This window comes from Schistocerca americana, chromosome 5 (assembly GCF_021461395.2).
Source record: "Schistocerca americana isolate TAMUIC-IGC-003095 chromosome 5, iqSchAmer2.1, whole genome shotgun sequence".
NCBI classification, from domain to species: Eukaryota; Metazoa; Arthropoda; class Insecta; order Orthoptera; family Acrididae; genus Schistocerca; species Schistocerca americana.
This window is the reverse complement of record NC_060123.1, coordinates 566,812,436-566,828,592: the sequence shown is the minus strand read 5'-3', so window position 1 is coordinate 566,828,592 and position 16,157 is coordinate 566,812,436. Positions and strand designations below refer to the sequence as shown.

Genomic DNA, 16,157 nt, shown 5'->3' with positions numbered 1-16,157 from the left:
TTAATTAGTTAGTTGGTTACATGATCCACAGATCATTTGAACCCTTCTTTTATGAAAATGATGTGGAACAAGTCAGTTTAAGGATATGTATACACAATTATTGATAATGTTAATAAAAACACTGTTTTTTAATCCTATTCAAGCAGCTACACTTAAAAAAAGATTACAACATTATTTATAGGCTTACAGAGTTTAAATAGATATTGTTCCATGAAATATAAGGAGTTGTTTCAGAGAAATGATTTTAGGTTAAATATAAAATTTCCTTTGCTACCTGCCAGACATTTTATGTTATTGTGCAAATGATCAAAGATTTTTGTTGTTGCATACTGAAATCCTTTCTTGTCCACAGAGAGCATTAATAATGGATAGTAATGGTCCTTTTTTCCTTCCAGTGTTGTACTGACTGAATACTTTTATTTGGCCCCTGGACAGAGGATACTAGGAATAGAAACTCACAATAGGCTCATAGCACACTGGCTGCTGAGACAAACCCCACCTCCTCCCCCTAGAGAAGCAGCTTACAGCTTATAAAGGAAACAAACATGTTAACAGGTTAATGCACTGCATAAGTAATTCAAAAGTTAATGTTGAGTCGCTAAATGATTAGGCATCAGGTACATTTTTCACTCGTTTTAGTCAATAATATTTACAGTCACTATGCACAATGCCGCACATGGATCAACACTATATCCATAGTGGAAAATCCAGGATGGAATGTAACAATATGACACTTTTGCTAATAAAGTGCTTACCTTATTCAAACACTGTTTTCCCCCAAAACTTACAAAGGTTAGAGCAAAGTCTACAAAAAAGCCATGGATTACTCGAGGAATAGGGGTATCTTGTAAAACAAAAAGAAAACTGTATCTGTCAATCCGAAACAGTTCCGATGTTGATGCTATAGCACATTACAAGAAATACTGCAAAATATTAAAGAGTGTAATACGGATGTCAAAGCAAATATATTACAAGGAAAAGATAGTCATATCAGATAACAAAATAAAGACAATATGGGATATAGTGAAGGAGGAGACCGGTAGAACCAGACATGAAGAGGAACAAATAGCATTAAGAGTTAATGATACATTGGTGACAGATGTGTATAGTCTTGCAGAACTTTTTAATAAACATTTTGTAACTGTTACCGAAAAGATGGGGTTGTCAGGTTCGGTAGATGCTGCTATGGAAAACCTCAGACCAGAAATTTCACGCAACTTCCATAATATGAATTTGACCCTCACTACCCCAACAGAAATAATGTCCATCATAAAATCTTTAAAATCAAAAACATCTAGTGGGTATGAAACTGTGTGCCCGACCGAGACTCGAACTTGGGACCTTTGCCTTTCGCGGGCAAGTGCTCTACCAACTGAGCTACCGAAGCACGACTCATGCCCGGTACTCACAGCTTTACTTCTGCCAATATCTCGTATCTCTAGTGGGTATGATGAAATATCAACAAAGTTAATTAAAGAATGTGATTCTGAGCTAAGTAACATATTAAGCTATCTGTGTAACCAGTCATTTATCAGTGGAATATTTCCTGAATGGCTGAAATATGCTGAAGTTAAGCCACTGTTTAAGAAGGGAGATAAAGAAATAGCATCAAATTTCCGTCCAATTTCACTGTTGCCAGCATTCTCAAAAATTTTCGAAAAAGTAATGTACAGTCGGCTTTATAACCATCTTATCTCAAATAACATACTGTCAAAGTCACAGTTTTGATTTCTAAAAGGTTCTGATATTGAGAAGGCTATCTACACTTACAGTGAAAATGTGCTTAATTCATTAGACAAAAAATTGCAGGCAACTGGTATATTTTGTGATCTGTCAAAGGCATTTGACTGTGTAAATCACAATATCCTTTTAAGTAAATTAGAGTATTATAGTGTAACAGGAAATGCTGCAAAATGGTTCAAATCTTATATCTCTGGCAGGAAACAAAGGGTGTTATTAGGAAAAAGACATGTATCAAGCTATCAGGCATCATCCAACTAGGAACTAATTACATGTGGGGTCCCACAAGGTTCCATTTTAGGGTCCTTACTTTTTCTTGTGTATATCAATGACCTTTCATCAGTAACATTAACAGATGCCAAGTTTGTTTTGTTTGCCAATGATACAAACATTGCAATAAATAGCAAATCAAGCGTAGTCTTATAAAGATCAGCTAATAAAATATTTGTGGACATTAATCACTGGTTCCTAGCCAATTCTTTGTCACTAAACTTTGAAAAAACACACTACATGCAGTTCAGAACTTGTAAGGGGTTTCCCACGAGTATATGTCTAACATACGATGACAAGAAGATAGAAGAAGTGGACAGTGTTAAATTCTTGGGATTACAGCTTGATAATAAATTCAACTGGGAGGAGCACACCACAGAACTGCTGAAGCGTCTTAACAAATCTCTGTTTGCAATGCGAATTTTGTCAGACATAGGGGATATAAAAATGAAAAAAGCTGGCATACTATGCTTACTTTCATTCCATAATGTCATATGGGATTATTTTTTGGGGTAATTCATCAAGCCAAGCTAAAGTTTTCCGGGAACAAAAACGTGCAGTAAGAGTTATATGTGGTGTGAACTCAAGAACATCCTGCAGAAGCCTGTTTGGGGAACTAGGGATACTAACTACTGCTTCTCAATATATTTATTCCTTAATGAAATTTGTCATTAAAAATATATCACTTTTTCAAACCAACAGCTCAATTCATGAAATCCATACTAGAAATAAGAATAATCTCCACAAGGATTTTAAGTCACTTGGTCTTGCACAAAAAGGTGTGCATTATTCAGGAACACACATTTTCAATAACTTGCCAGCAGCCATAAAAAGCTTAACAACCAATGAAATTCAGTTTAAGAGGCCAACTCCTTCTACTCCATTGATGAATTTCTCAGTAAAACCAACTGATTTGTATATATATAAGTACAATATAACTTCTGTGCAATTTTAGTGCAGTAATGTGTTCATTGTAAATGTGTGTGTGTGTGTGTGTGTGTGTGTGTGTGTGTGTGTGTGTGTGTGTAAGTACAATCTAACTTCTGCACCATTTCAGTTCAGTAATGTATTCATTGTAAATAAGTATTATAGTAGTTGTATTACATGTATATTACCTTATAAATAAATAAAAAACTTTTTATTTTAAATTAAGTGCATTAGTATTTGTAAAATGACTTTCATATAGTGTTCATTAAAGAATGACGATCATTCCACTTGGGACCTGTGGAATGGTACATTAGCTTATTTGTTTTAGTTGTAAATATTTGTTATGTGTTGTTTTTCTGACATGTTCCACATCCTGGAGGACTTCCTCACTATGGATCAATTGGAATGAAAGTAAATCAAATCTAATCTAATCTATGAAAAGGGTACTTGCTACTCACCATATAGCAGAGATGCTGAATCACAGACAGGCACAGTGAAAAGACTGTCGGAAAGTGAGCCTTTGGCCAACAAGGCCTTTGTTGATGATAAACACACACACACACACACACACACACACACACACACACACACACATATGGCCACAGTCTTGGTTGCTGAAGCCAGGCTGCAAGCAACAGCGCATGATGGAAGAGGCAACTGTATGGTGGGGGTAAGGAGAAGGCTGGGGTGGTGAGTGGGAGTGATAGCAGGGTAGGGGTGGGGGATGGTAAAGTGTTGTTTGTGGGAGTGAGCAGGGACGAGGAGGTAGGGCAGCTAGGCCCAATAGGACACACATGATTTTGCTGTTACATAAGTATATGTTTTTTGATTTGGTGATCAGGACACATTACAAATGAATATATACACACATGCCTCAGAGCCAGTTGTTGAACTCTGTGCCATGAATTTTGAAATAAAGGGGTGATACAAAAGTTTTGTTGACATATATATATATATATATATATATATATATATGTGTGTGTGTGTGTGTTTGTCCCTAACCTGCACACCATCAAACACCTACCCACCTACAGACTAATATAGTGTTAAAGAAATTGGAATTTCTTAGGATGGGCTGATCAAGTTCTAATCTACAACCTCCATTCTATTTCTGATCCCACAATTTCTTCTCAATTTTTTCAAAGATTTTTTTTCTACTTACAGCTGCTACAGATGGATCCATATGCAAGATATGGCTTCTGCTTGCATACTGACAGTGATATGATGCATCCATTTCTTTTTCGTGTTCTTGTTCCTTGTCTTCTACAAGACCTGCCATCTGTGTTGTATGAGGATCCAGGTAAATTACTTCATCACCTATACATTTAAGTAGGTGAAAAATATGAGACAAAAATATTAGTACTAATGCCTATGTTCTTAAATGTACTATTTTATACAGTATTGCAAAATAATTTGTATGAAAGCAATCTTAGGAGATGAAAATTGTTCTAGATGCTTATCATGAAACAGTAAAGCAATGAACATACAGTACCCGAATTTCTGCTCTTGACCCTTCCAAACAGTTGCATTTGTGCATACATACTGACATTTGTACACATTTATACACTTGGACGAATCATATACCATTCTAAATGTAGCTTCGTATATCACACGAAACTTTTTACCCCTTCTACTCCTAGATACTTTTCCTTCCAGTGTCTTAATTTTAAAATACTGATCTGCTTTAGAGTCTTTAACTTAAGATTTTTTACATATACTTCTCCTTATTGGAATTCTATTTCTAAATCTAAAATTTTTTATGCATTGCAGATTAATTTGTATACACGGCTGGAACTCCACTCCAGAGAGCTGCCTTCCACTCAGGTAAACCAATTTCAACTGAGCCTTCCAGGTTTACTTGCAGACTACCCTACAGCTTCCAATCTGCCAATATACTTCCTTGACCCACTTCAAGCTGCAAGAAAGTTCTACTTAATCTGGATGACTAACTTGCATGGGGTACAGGATAATACAGAAAAGCTAAGAGTCAGCCGGTGAGCTACGACCAGATGCCTTGATCTGAAGAGCACTGACCATGATAGCCAGATGTCTTAGTTTATATCACAGACTGACATACTGCTCTAACCTGTCATAAATACTCTACACAAGGACATCTTCAAGGGGGACTGCAGCTTTTTAGAAGTTTTGACACACATACTAGCTCACTATTGACTGAAGTAAAATTCCGTTTCTGCATGCTCCCGTGCAGAGGCATGATGCCATTTGCTTTGAAAACTTGAGTGCAGTTGGTTGTCGTTGGTTGCTGCTGTGTGCTACTGCTACACCCTATGTTGGAAGATGAGTACAAATCTTCTTCAGCATCACAATTCAGATACCATTTAGTTTCAGACTCTCCTCCTTCTCATTAAAATTGCTAAGATGATTAGCAATTCTATAGCCTCACTGCACAGCCTACATAGTATCCAACTGTGTCAGTACCCAAGTCATACCAAATCAAATCCACTGGGCTCCTGATTGCAGAGCAAGTTCTAGTTCTGCATCAGTTGATCTGTCAACTGCTCCCCTTCTATAGTTGCCTTTGTGCCACTTTTTGAAACCCCCCCCCTCCCCCCACCATTTTAAGTAGTACCCCCAGTCCCCCAGTATGTGTCTCCAAAACTACATGGGTGATCCTGCATCTTCCAGATGGGTCTGAACAATACAGTGATATAGCATTTCATCAACTTCTTTCCTACACAGTCAGGAACATTTCTTATGAACAGCAGGAAACACTTGGATTCTGCAGATTCCTGTACATCATTCTGATCTTTTTGTGGCTGTCTTAATGCTCTTTTACCTCAGTGGATGATAATTCATTCTTCAGCAATGCAATAGTGAGATATTCCACTCCGAGATATTCCACTCCATACTGAGCTGTTCCAGTTCACAAATGTTCCTTGCTCTATCTACTTATGTATTTATAACACCTTACTTAGTGATTTGAACTCTATTGTAGGTCGCTGCCAATGTGTATGGGATTTTAGTATACCGTGTGGTCCAAGCTAAAATCTTGAATAAAATTTTCACTCTGCAACAGGGTGTGCACCGATATAAAACCTCCTAGCAGATTAAAACTGTGTGCCAGACTGACACTCCAATTCACCACCTGTGCCTTTTGCGAGCCAGTGCTCTACCCAACTGAGCTACCCAAGCACGACTTACAACCCATCCTCACAGCTATACTTCTGCCAGTACCTTGTCTCCTACCTTCGAAACTTCACAGAAGCTCTCCGACAAAACTTTCTTCCAGGAGTGCTAGTCTTGCAAGTTTCACAGGAGAGCATGTGTGAAGTTTGGAAAGTAGGAAACAAGGTACTGGCAGAAGTAAAGCTGTGAGGACGGTTCATGAGTCATGCTTGGGTAGCTCAGTTGGTAGAGAACTTGTCTGCAAAAGGTCCTGAGTTCAAGTCTTGATGTGGAATACACTTTTAATCTGCCAGGAACTTTAATATCTTCTTTCTTGAAGATTAGCATACCAAGGAAATGTCATCTACCATCTGTAGTGAACTAAATCTATGGATTAATCTCATTGAGATGTTTATAAAAATGACCCAATTCCTCTCTGCCATGTCTCCACAGCATAATCATATCATCCACATAATGAAACCATATAGTCAGTTTTTTGTTGTTAGGTACTAATGCTTGTTCTTTGTTTTCCCACAAAGAAATTTACTATCACTGGGCTTAACAGGGTCCCCATAGCCGTGCAAGCCACCTGTTCACAAAACTCATCATTCCATGTGAAGTTCAGGGTCATGAGATTATTAAAATTTTTGAACCCATCAGGAAAAATAAGGGATCTAACGTTCCATCCACTAACTCGCAGAACACCAGATACATTTTACCCTCACGATGATACACCCCTAAAGAGTTCCTGGCTCAAGATATGACTATTTTACCTCTGGAATATTTTATCTAAGAGGATGTCATTATCATTAAACCACGCAGTAGAAGTATTTGCTCTTGAAGAATACAACAGTTGCAGTTTCCCCTTGCTTTCAATTGTGTCACTACACTAACATAGCATGGCCATGTTAAAAGGCCTGATCAGTCAGTCATACAGACTGCTACTTCTCTTCAGGAACCATATGTAATTTTGGGAAGTTTTAATATTAGCTTCAGTAAAATTATGTGAACATTGGTTTGCAATGCCATGGTGCAACACAGTCGATGCTGATAATGTCTGTGAGCTGCAGTGATCTAGGGTTGATGCCTGTACAGCAAGGAAGACCAAGAAGTGGCTGCTTTGATGACGCTCTCTGCCAGAGACCATGGTATAAAGTAGGTTGCACACTGCACTAAAGTCAGTATGCTCGGTGTTAAGCTAATCGTTATGTGTCATATCAGCACTGTTTCATGTACTTGGCTATTCACTTAGTTTTTCTTGTTGTTTACTCTTCGAGCTCTGTACCTGGCATACAACAATTCTGGCTTTGCTTACAGGTTCTCCATACAGTGTACTGGTAACTCAGAGACACAGTTGGCCTGTGAGTCCGATGTTCACACACTCAGTGTTTGAAGCTCCGCTGACCATGCTCAGAAATCCGAATTTTTAAGTGTCTGTTTTTATGTTCTATTAAAAATAATGAGGTCCTTACTCACAATATAATGGGTACATAAAAATATTGGATCAACAATTTACAGACTTTTGAAACCAGCAGCAATTGCAACAGTAACATAAAAAGCAACAACTACAATGACAGTAACACCAACACCACCAGCAGCACAGTGAATTGCTACAACAGCTTATCAAACAGAAGACAACACCGCTCTCGGCATCTCTAGTGCTTTTATGCTTTGAGGACACAAATGTAACCTGGGAAATCTATCTGCATTGTTCCCTTCTCCGTTGTATGGCAAGTAATATTTCAGATTCTGAGTGTCAAAGTGCCTTATTATTGTCCACAAGCAGTAGGTTATATCATGTAGTACACAAGCTGCAACTGCTGGTTGAACCCAGTAGTCTTCCACTTAAAGAACTGTGTGTTGTGTAAAAAGGTGAGATTTCATGCAAATCTTGTACAGCATCATCTGCAGACTCACTGATCAGAGACTTACTCTTCAGACTGGCTCCTGACACGGAGATTAGAACTAAGGCATTGGGATCATCAGACTCAAGCCGTAACATATTCATAAAAATTTATCAGGCATTGGGAATAGCATATGTGGCACAGAAAGCATTTGAAGATGAGCTAGAAGTAGCACAAATGACAGTTAAATCAATACTGTAATTGGCATGTACCTAACAACTTTTCACCACCACTTGCCAGAACAGCAATAACAGGCAATAAAGCAATTAGATCAGTAGTTACAAAAGAGTGCACCCATTGCTAACAGACACGCAAGACAGTGAGGTTGACACATCAATCTCACCCAGCCTGTACGGCATTGGAGAAGCTGCCCCTACACATTGTTTCTGTCAACAAATCCAATGGCTTAGTGCCCCAGAAATCATGTCCAGAGTGCCGTTGGAGGCACAGTAAGTTCAATGCCTTGAGTGCCATTGCAGGCACACTAAGCCCAATGCCTGTATCATGCATGACACATTGTGTCATGCCTGCCAGAAAAAAAAAGGGATGTAGCTAAGCATCTGTATGGACTATCAAGCAGCTCACTCACAGTTGGCCAGTGCCCATATCAGTGCTAACACACCAGTATCCATGACAGCCATGGTGATGATCACCTTAGTCATCAACAACACCGAGACGGAGCTTTAGGTCAATGCATGTGTTGCCATATTCCTATTCAACTTGGAGACATATCGAAATCTGTGCTCAAGACCACTACACATGCCACCGAGGTGAGTAGTAAATTATAGCTATCAAAATATTCCACTAACAGGCCAGCTGTCATCAGCAGCAAAATACAGGATGTCCAAGGAGGAATGGTCAAAGGAAGTTTGTGGTACCACTTGGCTGCAGTAAGGATTTTGTAGCATACATATCCTCTTCAGCGAGAGTGGCAAAACACTGTTTTTGTCATGCCCACCCAATACTGTTTGCAATACATCATGTAGTTAAAAAGGAGCATGATGTTTGGAAGACCCTGAGCTCATCTCACCCATTTCTGCTAGTTGATGGACAACCCCAATAGTTGTCATTAAGAAACCAAATTGTTCTATACATACTTATGGTGATTTTAAGGGAACTAAAAACATCAAATACAATACTGATTTGTAGCCCATCTACAAGAACTCTTGTGACGTAAGTGGGGAATCAAATTCTTCTCTAAAACTGACTTTGCGGACACCTATTTACAGTTGTCAGTGGGAACAGACACAAGGGAGGCACTGATGTTTAACATCCCTTTTAGGTTATATCAGTACAATAGGATTCCATTTGGTGTGGCTGGTACCCTCAGTATATTTCATTGATATTTAGAGCAGCTCATCCTAGGCATTTCTCAGTGTGCAAACCGCCTGGACGGCATTATTAAACAAAAGCAACATGGGAACAATACCTAGTAAATCTACAAACCCTATTCGAAAGACTGAAATCATGTAGCCTACACTGTTGGCTGTAAAATGCAGTTTCTTCCAACCAAGCATTAAGTACCTATGGCCACATTTTAAGCACAACTGAAACCCACAAGCTAGCACGCCAATGCAATGCTTAACGTTTCTGCCCCAAGGAGCTTCAGTCTTTCATGGATAAAATTAACTCTAATGCCAAGTTCATTCTGAAGGCAACCCAAATAGTGCACCCATTAAACCCGCTTTGCAAAAAAAGGGGCCAAGTTTCTATGGTCAGAAGTGTGCCAGAAAACATTTCTTCAGTTAACAAATTGCCTGAAATCCACTACCTCTACTTTTAAGCCCGAGATAGGTGCCAGACATACAAATGCTGAGGGCAGTGAGCAAGCATTTGCTCTTGTTTCCAAAATGCTATCAGCAGCACAGTTAAATTAGTCACAGTTGGGAAAACAATACCCTTGCAATAATCGGCAGTGTTAAAAAGGTTCTTATTTTCCTGCACAGTACAAAATTCCACCTGATACCTGACCATAAGACACTGATATTGTTTAGCCTGTGATCGAATGTGCTGGAGAAAATGGCACAGCCGCTGCAATGGTGGGCATTAGGGCAAAACTACACTGCACCCAAATGCTCATACTCAGTCTCGCATGCCTGTGGGCCTGGATAAGGACTCTGACAATATGTGCCAGACACTGCGGTCATTCCCTATTACTGCCCGTGAAGTAGCACAGCCTGCAGCTTAGGATCAGCTACTCTGGAGGGTTTGGTCGTTGGTTCACCATGGGTGGCCAGAGTGCTTACTCAAGGACACAGACCCAGCTTTCAAGATGTATTTTTCACTCCAATATCACCTCAATGCTTCAGACGATGTCTTGCTGCTGGCCAACTTCGAGTTGGAATGCCAGATCATCACTGCCACTGTACTCCAGTCCAGACACTCCACATGCTGCATCAGACTCACTGAGATAGAACATAAGTGTCAGGCATATGGGAAAATGCAAGCCATAAAGAGAGAGAGAGAGAGAGAGAGAGAGAGAGAGAGAGAGAGAGAGAACATGTAAACGGACTTTGCTGGACTGTCCAAGGGTACCACATGGCATTTAATAGTGTATGCACTTTCGCATCTTAAATTTCCCATGTGTGACCCAGGTACAATCAATAGCCATTATGATCCAAACCTTAGTGACCATATTTGTGACGTAAGGTGTGCCACAGACCCTGCTGTTAGGTAATGTCCCATAGTTCACCTAATTTGCTTTATATAGTAATGGTAGAAGGAATGGAACTGCTGCCCTCTTTGAACTGCCATCAAGTTCAAAGGCAGAGCAGTTAGTCAGGATATTCCAATCACAGGTGAGGAAAATTTTTTCAGCAACACCATATGGCCTTTCAACAACACCATCTGAGGATGTGTTGACCCTGGCTACATATCTCAACTGCTGCCTGTGACATGCCAGCAGAATAGCAAATTATGTATTTACCATACGAAAGCGCTGGCAGGTCGATAGAAACACAAACAGACACATACATACACACAAAATTAAAGCTTTCGCAACAAACTGTTGCCTCATCAGGAAAGAGGGAAGGAGAGGGAAAGACGAAAGGAAGTGGGTTTTAAGGGAGAGGGTAAGGAGTCATTCCAATCCCGGGAGCGGAAAGACTTACCTTAGGGGGAAAAAAGGACGGGTATAGACTCGCACACACACACACATATCCATCCACACATATACAGACACAAGCAGACATATTTAAATCTGTAGCACAGTTGCCATTTTTTTGTTTTGAACAGCCCGCTACTTTTCGTTTCATCCTAGTTGTTGGGTTGGGTTGGGTTGTTTGGGGAAGGAGACCAGACAGTGAGGTCATCAGTCTCATCGGATCAGGGAAGGACGGGGAAGGAAGTGGCCATGATCTTTGGAAGGAACCATCCTGGCATTCGCCTGGAGCGATTTAGGGAAATCACAGAAAACCTAAATCAGGATGGCCACATCACACTTGTTTCCAGCTGCCACATGTAACATGAAAACAGAGCAAGAAATTAAGTATTTAGCTGTTTCTGTGTGTGTTTTTTTTTTCCTCCATAGTATAATTCTGAAATTCCATGTTTGTTTCTTATACTTAAGAGGTGTTTCACCAACAGTAACGGGTAGAGTTGCACAGTCTATAGCACAGTGGTCATTTCTTTTGAATGACCAGCTACACAGCTCTGTAAGGTGCCAGCCTCTGTTGGAACACATCGGGAGGGTAGCAAGTTAGAAAGTTACATATTTAGCTTTCTATTTATGCTTTTACAGTTAACTCTTAAGTTAGTAGTACTAGGATGGATATGATGAGTGCATGCTGAGTATGGATGGAGGAGGAGCTGACCACAGTTCGCAAACAACTGAAGGCACTTTTGGCCCCGTCCAGCTATCTTCAGACTGCTGCCTTGAGGTGTAGCAGTAATGAAGGATCTGGGACATTGCAAGGAAAAAGCCTCAACCATTCGCCCTCCCTGAGCCATACAACAGTTCACCATCATGTTCAATGGGAGTTACACAAGCATGTTCAGAATTTATGGTTATAGAGAAATGGTGGCAGTGACCAACTCTCATCTTGGGATTCAGCTTACCAACTCATTTCCAACAAGGACTGGCAGTATTCCATATGGTCTCAGTGTTTAGAATAACACAGGCAGCATGCATACCTTTGCAAAATGCTACAGGCTCTACAAGCATTATCCTCCAAGCACATGAACAATTAGTCAGTATGAGACCTGTAAGCAAAATAAATGCTGAACTATTTACTAAGGGATATCGAGATTTTATGCAGAAATCTAAATGTTAGTAAAATTTATCAACGCCACCTCTCAGCTGATAAGGAGAATCAACAAGGAAGACATTTACTGTGGATTTCCTGGATTTCTAAGGAAATCTTGCTGATAATTATTTCCTATAAAACTAATTACATTACAAAAAAGTAATCTATAGCACTTCAATCAAGAATTACTGAATAAACTAAATGTTATTTATACTAGAATAATGAGTGACCTAAGTAAAAAAGAATATACATTGTTCATTTGGCAAACAGTTTTCAGTTTCTTTGGTTTGTTTCAAGTTTAATACAGTTACACTAACAACGTCACTGAAGATGACAATGTGGAGCAGTAAGGCAATGTCCATTCCCTTGTTCAACCAGCCATTTGAGCAAATGCTGGAAATACAGAAAATAAGTAACATTCAATCTAAATCAGGATCACAGGACCGTGATTTAAATTAAAGATCTTTTTCTAATGCTTGTACATTTCATTTGGTGAAAGCAATTCAGCTAAGCCTTCGAGGATAAACTCATTATCTGTGATTTACGTGGAAGAAGAAAATAGTGCATTATTCATGCCTGTATTAGATTTAGCATCCAAAATATCTATGATTAGAGGCATGGAGTGCAAACTGCTAAACAATGGAGAAGCAAGATTGTGGATATGAAATTACGAGATTAAATGCTATATACAAAAAATTGTAGATTAGATGTCAGACACAGAAATTTGGAGATCAGATGTCAGATGCAGATTTTTCTCAGAGAGACATCGTTCTGTTCATATAGTTTCATGGTAGCAACCTTTGTACTATTCAAGGTATCTATATTCAACTATTCAAGTCTATCAAGTATATAGGAGACGCCATCATGTTGCTCAATGACTTCATCAAGAACCATTTGTTGTTTTCTTTCATAATAATTATTTATCCTGGATCTTGGCACCTCCATCAGTAGCATCACTACAAAGATTCATAACTGCAAGCTGATTACAACTGGTTGTCACTTGTAATGACTGAAGAGATGGTGAAATATGGGTTCAATTACTTAATGGTGCAGGATGTCTAGAAAAATTCATTAATATTAAACAACATTAATGTCATGATCTGACGCAGACTGTATACTCTTTATGATTACACATGGTACATATAGATTGTACAGCCTATCAATGTCAAATACCTTGTACCGACAGAGGCAGTACTCTTCCTGAAGTGCTGTCACGGTAATGTTCTAGCACGGCAGTGTCCAGCACAATCTTGTCTGACTATCTACAAACAGTATATACAGAGTACAGTCTATCAATATCAAATGCCTTATACTGACAGAGGCCGTATTCTTCCTGAAGTGTTGTCAGAGTATTATTCAAGCATGGCAGTGTCCAGCACAATCTTGTCTGACCCTCTAAGAATCTTATGCAAACATGAGAATGCTCTATCTTTAACTTTCACATTTACCCAACATTTTGTGTAAGGAACTTGCATATGCAGCAGCGGGTAAACAAGATGCCATCAACAGTTTCTTCTAGAAAACCCTGGCTTGCACTGAACCGGGTTCTAGAGGAGATACAAAATGCTATCCAGTCACTGCTACACCATTAAGCATAATTTATCTCTTTCTTTCTTCCTTTTTGCCATGTATAGCAGTTTTAAGAAGTTCCGATTTTTCCAATGCGAGATTTTTGTGTTGTGCTAGAAAATTCCAAATCCTAGTATATCTGTTCAAAGCACTTCATTGTTGTGCTCAGATATTACTGGGCAATGCAATTTTTACAGTCACTTAAAAGCTTTTTAAGAATTTTGCTTTAAAATATCCTTATTTCAGTTACAATTTCTAAAAAGTAAACAAAACTGAACAGCATTTGTTACATTTGTGTTCATTAGTAAAAGCATGTTGTGGAAAACATGAGGTGATATGAATAAATCACCTACAGCAGTGACTCCTATGAAATTAAACCAAGAGCATTTACAAATACAGAGGAACCTTGCTTAACAAGCACCTCCCGCAAAGCACAATTCGCATAATGAAAAAAAAAAAAAACGCGATGTTTCACATAACGAGTGATGGCGATTATTGTGATGTCACCAGCTGTTCGCGCATGGCAGGGGGAAACAAAATGAACATCTTTCATTGTCCACTGAAAAATGCAAACGTGGTGTGAGCGTTGCTGATTTAGCACACACATAGAATCTGTCTACATCATCAACTATTTGCACTATCCTCCGGAACAAGGACAAGATAAAGGAGATAGATGCTTCAAAGGGAGTTACATGAGTGTCTAAACAACGGTTTCATATCCTGTACGATGTCGAAAGGTTGCTCCTTATATGGATAAATGAAAAGCAATTGTATGGCAAGACTATTAATGAGAACATCATTTGTGAGAAGACAAGAATGATTTCCACCACCCCTGTTAAGACAATGCCATGATCATCAGCAGCTGAAGAAGTGTTTCAGGGAAGCCACGGGTGGCTTGAGAAGTTTAAGGAAAGAACTGGCATCCATAGTGTTACGAGGCATGGCAAAGCAGCCAGCTCCAACAAAAAGGCAGCAGAGAACTTCATCTGCAACCTCAAGAGGCTCGTAGATTCTGAGGGTTGCCTACTGCAACAGGGTTTTAATTGTGATGAGACAGGACTATTCCAGAAAAAGATGCCAAAGTGTACCTTTATAACAGCAGAGGAGAATGCATTGCCCAGTCACAAGCCAATGAAAGACCATATCACACTGCTATCCTGTGCCAATGCATGCGGTGATTTGAAAATCAAACTGCTGCTTGTTTACCATTCAGGAACTTCATGAGCCTTGTGATGCGGGGCTCCAACAACAAGGCTTGGGTGACACATGATCTTTTTTGTGATTGCATCAATGAAGTGCTTGGTCCTTCGGTGTAAAGATATTTGCTTGAGATGAATCTGCCACTCCATATCTTGCTTGGTATGGAAAACGCTCATTCTTCAAACCTACAAGACCATCTCCTTGAGGAATTTCAACTCATCAAGATCCAATTTATGCCTCCCAACACCACTCCGTTACTCCAGCCTGTGGACCAGCAGATTATTTCTACACTAAAGCACTCTTGAGCATTGCTTTGAGTTGACTGAAGCTACCAATGTCACTATTGGGGAGTTTTGAAAATATCACTTCAACATCATAGCCTTCGTCAAGATGATCGAAAATGTGTGGTAAGGGGTTATGAAGAAAACTCTCACTTCTGCTTGGAAGAAATTTTGGCTGGAGTGCATTGTTGAATGACACAGAGGCATTTGAGGCAGTACCTGTGGAGCCTGTAGTCAACAAGATTGTGTCTTTGGCCAAGAGCACTGAACTACAAGTGGATAACAATGATATTGAAATAATTATATTGTGAATAACACTATACATAATACTGCATGTATAATTTTCTTTGAATAAATGGAATGAATAAGATAAAACGTTTAGTACTTTTTCTGCATTGAATGCATTAGCATATACTACATTCATTTATATGGGGCAAATGGTTTCGCTCAACGAGTGTTCTGCACTATGAATAAGAGTTTGGAATGAATTACTCTCGCTATGCGACATTCCACTGTACATTTATTACAATGGTATTTTATTAACTATGTAATGAATGGGGAAATGTGTGGATTAAATTAATGAACTATGAACACTTAAGGTGTATTTAAAGGGCTGTACCTTATAAGTAATAGAAACACTTAGCAAACTTACCAACAAAGCCTATGAAGTACAATGCATGATTTGGTTTCCCACCAATCACACCCAACGTCTGGCTGAAGGTAAAACAGAGCTATGAAATGAAAATAAATTGCAACTCAGATTAATGTCTCCAGAGATACGAAACTATGTCTCACTACAACTGATTATTTCAAAACATAATATTTGCAATTTTTTTAAAAAGTGCCATTAACTGTTTACATGTGAGTTCTCAACTAAAGAAAGTATTAGACTAAAG

General features: G+C 39.1%; 1 protein-coding gene across 1 annotated transcript in view; it reads right to left on the bottom strand.

Moving 5' to 3' along the window:
* Positions 1 to 16,157, bottom strand: part of LOC124615960 (cysteine protease ATG4B) — an 82,948-nt gene that overhangs the window by 14,545 nt on the left and 52,246 nt on the right. Inside the window, exons 7-8 of the mRNA XM_047144163.1 lie at positions 15,914 to 15,992; positions 4,100 to 4,254 (exon numbers count right to left, since the gene is read on the bottom strand). Of these exons, the coding sequence (XP_047000119.1) occupies positions 4,100 to 4,254; positions 15,914 to 15,992 (234 nt within the window). The remainder of the gene's footprint in view (positions 1 to 4,099; positions 4,255 to 15,913; positions 15,993 to 16,157) is intronic.